This window comes from Sitophilus oryzae, unplaced genomic scaffold (genome assembly GCF_002938485.1).
Source record: "Sitophilus oryzae breed Bouriz unplaced genomic scaffold, Soryzae_2.0 scaffold_177_pilon_pilon, whole genome shotgun sequence".
Lineage (NCBI taxonomy): Eukaryota > Metazoa > Arthropoda > Insecta > Coleoptera > Curculionidae > Sitophilus > Sitophilus oryzae.
Window position 1 is genome coordinate 1,273,589 of NW_022146479.1, and position 7,104 is coordinate 1,280,692.

The 7,104-nt window shown below is 35.8% G+C and overlaps 1 protein-coding gene across 2 annotated transcripts in view; it reads right to left on the bottom strand.

Annotated features, from left to right (window-relative positions):
• LOC115882531 (protein held out wings) overlaps window positions 1-4,841 on the bottom strand; it is a 177,819-nt gene extending 172,978 nt beyond the window's left edge. For both annotated transcript variants that reach the window (XM_030900648.1, XM_030900647.1), the window contains exon 1: window positions 4,517-4,841. In XM_030900648.1, coding sequence (XP_030756508.1) covers window positions 4,517-4,640 — 124 coding nt within the window. In that variant the 5' untranslated portion in view covers window positions 4,641-4,841. The remainder of the gene's footprint in view (window positions 1-4,516) is intronic.
• Between the last annotated feature and the right edge of the window lie 2,263 nt (window positions 4,842-7,104).

Consider the following 7,104-nt stretch of genomic DNA (forward strand, 5'->3'; position numbering starts at 1 on the left):
AAATTCTACCTAAAATTTTGTTAATTAATGGGTAATCAGCTGAATTACTAAATTTTGTAATGTTACAAACCTTCCACTATATCAACAGTTTCAACAGTAAGTTCCTTCTAAAATTACCTTGGTCAATTAGCAATAAATACCTATTTAATTATATATTTTAAAACATTCCTTGGGTGCATTTTTAAAACTACTATACTATATGTTTAATTTAATCTAAAACGAAATAATCTAATAAACTGGTTATACAACACCATTATCTCTGTGCAGTGTACAGAAACCATTTGTCTTTGTTCCCATTTCTTAAGTAGAACATGTTTAAGATATAAATCAACTTAACGTTGCTATTTCGCTTAAATCTAGAAAACATGTATGTATGTTATAACAAAAATTTAAAATTTTATGTAATTATTATTAGTTATATTATTGATAACAATTTCTAATATTCTATTTTTATAATTAGAACATTTTAAGATATTGGAAGCTTAAAATTGCTTCATTATTCCAATTATGGTGTAGCCTCCCTCACATATTTAGATACATTCTTTGTATGGTCGAAACACCGGTTCCCATTAGAACACCGAAGTTAAGCGATATAAGGCGATACTAGTGGATGGACGGGTGACCGCTTCGAAACTCTGTATCGTGCTGTTGTCCAAAAAAGGCAAAAGTGTAAAATCTATTGACACACACTGCTCATTCACGCCGGTTCGAGGCAGGATGAGTCTAATATCTCGTGAGTAAGAGTCGATTTAGACATTGTCAAGTCGGTAGGCCATTGACAATGATATGGCCGAGGACCGTGGTTCGGATTCCGCGTAAACAAAGTAGACCCCGTCGAGATTAGCCCTGGCAGCAAAAACGAGACGTTAACTTCAAATCTTTACTTTTACTTTATTTTCTTTCTAGTTGGGCCCATTGTTATCTATTATTGGTGATGCGGGCCCAAGTTATCCCTGCTAATTTCCTAATATCATGGTCCTATCCAAGTTTGATCTTCTTCAGGTCTCTTAATTCCTCGTGGGTGCCATACTGTAATCTTTGTGGTCCATCTGTTGTCCGTCCGTCTTGCCAGTTGTCCTGCTCATTGCCACTTGAGGGATTTGATTCTGTGGATAACATCTATTACCAAGTCTTTTGTCGTATCCACTCTATTCTTTTACGGTCTTTCTTGGTTATTCCCAGCACATTTCGTTCCATTGAGCGTTGTGCAACCTGCATTTTCCTTCTAATGTTCGTTTTAAGTGTCCAGGTTTCGCATGCATACCTAGGTCATAACTGGTAGTACACATATTGGTCGAACGTTTTCTTCAAAGCATTCTAGGTTTGAATATGTCTGAGTTTCTTACTTACATTGAATAAAATTTAGTTCATTAGAATTGCTAGCATTAATAAAAATAATAATAAAAAAAATTGCGGACATTAATAGCTTATTTTGGATAGCTCTTGTAGAGTTTATGCGATCCCCAATTACAGTGTTTTCATAAATTATTCGTATTATCCAAAACAATGAGCATGATTGATTATTTTATGCAATAATTCTTAAATATATGCTTATATAGATAAATGTTTATTTATAATAAATTAACTTGGCTTAGGTTAAAAAATGAATTTGTAAAATGAGATCTGCATTATCTATCGCCAGATATTTAACCCAAAACATAAACCGGCTTAAAATCAACAAAATATATGTAATTGTTATTAATAAACTTGGTTTAATCCGTAACCATACCATTTCTTGAATGTTATTCGTTTTTCTGGGCGAATCATGACTTTTATTTCTTTGGAAAAAAAGCCAAAACAAAAATTGGAACAAGCAAACTTGCTGACTAATAGTGCGGTTTTACTGACGATAATTTAGGTGACAAAGGAAAAGTTATTTATCTTATAATATTAATCTGTTCTTATATAAAAAAGCAATCATACATACAGTACCAGTCATTACCTATGCATGCGAAACCTGGACACTTAAAACGGACACCATAAGAAAACTGCAGGTCGCACAACGCTGGGAATAACTAAGAGGGACCGTAAAAGAATAGAGTGGATACGAGAAAAGAAGAGGTAATAGATGTCATCCACAGAGTCAAATCCCTTAAATGGCAATGGCAGGACACCTGGCAAGAAGAACGGACAACAGATGGACCACAAAGACTACTTTATGGTACCCACGTGGAATTAAGAGACCTAGAAGAAAACCGACGTGCTGCACCAAAATACTAACCGTTTAAGTGCTGCACAAAATACAAATATTTGGGTATGCAAATCACAAATGACGGACTGTTGGATACAGCAATTAAAGAACGAAACCAACTTGGAAGGAAAGCTATCACGGTATTAAATGGGATACTGTGGGACAGAAGCATAAACAGCAAGAACAAAACATTAATATATCATCATCATCAAGAGTATAACCATGTACAGCTGTGAAATGTGGCCAATTACGGAAACAACAAAACGAATGCTGGAAGCTACAGAGATGGATTTTTGGAGAAGATCAGCAGGCAAATCAAGACTCGCGCGAATAACTAATGAACGCATAAGAGAGATTATTGAAGTTAAACATACAATAGTGGACGAAATAAAGAACAGTCGCAACTCATATGGTACGGGGATGTCCAACGAATGCAGAAATAAGAATCTCAAAGCAAATTATAAACTCGAAACCAGCAGGAAGAAGAAAACCGGGTAGACCAAGAAGAAGTTGGCAGGAAGGGATTGACACGTTGATGGAGGAAAGATCTCTCGGAGAGGGTGCATGGAGAGATGGCATCGGAAGACGTAGAACGTTTTAAACCGATTAATATATATATATATAGAAGAAAACCGAACCTGAGACGGGACCATGATATTAGGAAATTAGCAGGGATAAATTGGGCACGCACGCATAACAATTGACAACAATGGGCCCAACTACAAAGAGAGTATGTGAGGGAGGCTACACCATTATTGGAAATGGTTCAATAAACTGAAAATGATAAAACTAAAGCACTAGTTAGAATATGTTCTGCCAGATGTTTTACCGAATAAGTACTCTAAAAGTCAATTGCGGACGAATGACTTTCCATATTTTATTTTAAACTGTTTCTAAATCATTGAGTATTGTTTAATCCGCTTGTGTATGGTTTGGATCTTATTATATTTACTGATGAAAACATTGTCAACACTGACCTTCTTGAAGTACCAAAAATCTGGTTCCGAAAGAAGTTATGGAGAAATCTAACGACGTTATAGGACAGTTGATTGGCAAAAAAATCATCAGGACGATATAAAAAAGAATTTGCTGTGTGTTTTACGATACAAGAAATTAAATGGTTTGATCGAATTTTGAAATGACAACATGACGTCAAATTAAGTCAATATAGTCTCGTCAAATGTATTTGAAAGATTTAATCAAGTCGTTGTGTGGGTATGTTCATCCAAATATTTCATCAAACCTATATTAACCATCCATTCCTGTTACTTTTTCGGTGTTTTGTATGTACTAAGTAGGTTACCTTTTAAGTTTTTTACAAAAAGAAACAGAAATGGAAGTGTTTTATTGGTTTTCGAAATATTCGCCCTTAAGGTCTATACATTTTTGCATACGCTCAAACGAATTCTGGAAACAGTTTTTCCGCTCTGAAACTGATATCATAGAAACATGGTTTTGAAAATCTTCAACAATTTCTTGTGGTGAAAAAAAAAACGCTGTCCGCGCATCTTTTGTTTGACAGTGGAGAACAAGAAAAAGTCATTAGGCGATAAATCGGGTGAATACGGGCAATGAGATATTAATTTGATTTCCTCCTTCAAATATTCAGGTGTTTGACGTGCTTTATGGGAGGTGGCATTGTCGTGATGAAGAATGATGCGACGTTTTCAGTTATTTTTTTTTTCTTAATTCATCGAAGACCGTTGGCAAATAAATTGTTGTATACCATTCGGCATTAACAGTTCTTCGATCCTTTAATGGAATGGTTAAGACATGTCCAGTACAACTGAAGAAACAAGCGATTGTATAAACTTAAAATCCAACCTACGTATATAAAAAAATATCTTCAAATTAACTCAAGAAACTGAAAATATCTTTAACACATTTTTTCAAAACTTACACCGTTCTTGTCAATCAAATTGCACAAACAGGTATGTTTAATCAAACTAATTTGACAGGAGTAAAACCGCAAATCTAGATCTAACAAGCAGGCTAAAGAACAAATACCGTGCTCGTTTGTTTTGAATTTACGGTACAGAAAGAAATCCTTCGTGTGATAAGCGTGAAATTTTAGTAAACTGGGTCGCCCGTAGCTTCCGACCGTCGTAGTTTCGATCTGGCAACACCGCGTCGCGCGTTGGAATTCGCCAGCAACAGTTTACACAGTTTAACCTCTCCCGGTACTGCCTTTTTCACCGAAAAACGTAGTAAACAATCTTGTTTCAAGCCTAATAAGCTTACAAAACCTTCTCCGGTTAACTTAAACGGAAAATTTCTGTATTTTCGTTTGGTTTGGGACGTGGGGTTGATATGGAAGTACCTTACCTTCATCCAAAAGCCGTTCGACGTGCAGGAACACGTTGGGGAACGCTGCCAATTGTTTACGATCCTTCAACAACTGGGCTAAATAATCTGCGATGCTCTGCGTTGATGCGGACTGGTCGCACATGGTGCCGCGCGGGGGTGTACGGTGGTACTAACAACTAGGTACTTCGCCCGATATACTGGACATCAATCGTCGCGCGAAACGAAGCTTTAAACCCTCTGACCGGTTGGTTACGAACTGATCTATTATTGTTGCGACGGCGACGTGAACGGTGGTACCGATGCGGGTAGTACTAAATCGCAACTGAACTGAACGTTGAACTGAGCGGAGCGGCTCTCGAGGCGAGTCAAAGCAAGGGGTGCGCACGCAGTTGGTCCTGCGCAAGGGGCGCTGTGGCCTTTTAAGGGCGAAGCGCTGTGTGAAGAAGGATGCCGTGCGCCGGTTGCGTTTCACCGTAAAGGCGACCCGGTACGTAGCGGGCTTGATGTACGACAAGTTGTCAGACACGCAAATATCAACGATATACCGATCGGGTCATCGTAAAAGCGTGGTCTGAATTTTAACGTGAAAACAGTAATGTAGACAGCTTAATGGAAAGTCAAGTGCATTAAAAAAACCTTCCATGCGATATTGCCAAATTTTGCATCAAAATTTCAAACCGAGCAAGTAGGCGTTTACGAAAAATGTTGCATCTAGTGTTAGAGCTTCATTTTTGGCAATTAGCTTGTGTCTTTTTACTACATCTGTAATAGATTATATTTAGTTTGTAAGATTAATATATATCTTATAATTTATCTATATTATCTTCATTTCAGTAGAATACAAGAAAGTTAAAAGAGTTTATTTTTTCTACAGACATAAAAACCGGCAACACTGTAAGCCGCTTTTTATTTTGTTTCTCTGTCTGTCAAGCAGTCCTTTATATTTATCTCTGTCGCATGCATTAAAATACAGATCACGCAGATAAAGTGTCCAGGATGGTATACATCCTTAATAAACTTTTTTAAAAAATAAGTGACACTTACACGATTTTTAAGTCTGATTTACACGATTTACATTGGCACCAGCTACTGGATGATTTTTTTTTTCAATTTATTTTTGCCATACAATAAATATTTTAATTTTTAACCTATGTGGCTAAAATCTATTAACAAATGACAAAAATGTAGTATATATTCTTTGTATTTTGTAATGCTGCAACAATCAAAATTTTAATATCTTTTTAGAATCAAATAAAATCAACCTTACTAATATAAAATCCGAAAACAAAAACATATACTGCATATCTTTTCAATGGTACAAAATAGTTAAAGACAAGACATATTCAGTTGGGCCACAACCTTTACAACTAATTATCAGAATACATATCAAATAGGTACCTATAAATCTTACGCGGTTCTTATCTTTGAGGATTTGATTTAGAAACTAAATGGATTTATGAACAGATAACTAGATCTAGAAGTAAATATCGTAAATTTACCGAGATCAAGTAATAATCGAAAAATCTGACAAAATAGAACAGCTGATTTTTTTTTCTCGTGATAATAAAATAAAATATTAAGAAGAGTTTTAATTGGATAAATTGATTGATTTCAAGAGGTATCTAATTGGCCTCTTTCCACTGCGATCCTTTACAGATCTATTATAGACTTCTGCTGACCTCTAGGTTACATTCTCCAGTCCTATCCTAATAGAAAAAGTCTAATAACTTTGGGACAGAACCTTCCATATAGCTCTTTGCCAATGACTTTCCAACTGCGTAAAAGTAGTGATGAACAAATGCAAGACTTAGACTTCGTCTTGCTGTCTAATAAATAGTCTTGATATTGCAGAGTTGATAAGTGGTAACGTTGACTTTTTGATCTTGGAGCGTCGTAACTCGGGCCCTATGTGACCTAGGGGGCTGCAACTTTTAGCTTCAGAGCTTCATTTTTTAGCGACTTTTCGTGCTCTAAGAAACATAATCATCAATGAATCAAATCAAAAAATCGTCCGATTTAAAGGAAATTTGGTATGTCGATAGATTGGATCAAGAACAATTTTACCGTGTACCTACGAAAGGTGTCACTGTGACAGTTAGTTTTGACTGAAGAAACGTCCAATCGCGACCAAATTTGGTGGGTAGGCTATGTGAGCGACGGTACACAGAGTCCCACCCTGCAAAGTTGGATACGACATTTTGTTTACAGCAGAGTGATGGGACTAAGAATTTGATATTGAAGAAAAATGTGGGTCGATTTGAGCATAATTGGGAATGAGCTACAGGATGAAGCTCTCGACGTTTCGAACCGATGCGATGCCTCTAAATGGGCGATATTATCAGGATTTTTCTTAATTATGGGTCGATTGGAAATAAACTCGGCACGTGGGTATATAGAGTTTATTTACTAAATTATAGGTGTAATTAAGTAGGTACAAGTATTTTAAGTAATACCGTCTTATACTATTATTATTTTTATTTTTTTGTTCTTTGACATTGTAAACATTTATAAATGTTTATTTTAAACAATAAGACTGACAATATTATTTGTATAATGTTTTGTATTATCTTTTGTTTGTTTGTTTATGTACCTTGTTTGTTTACTTT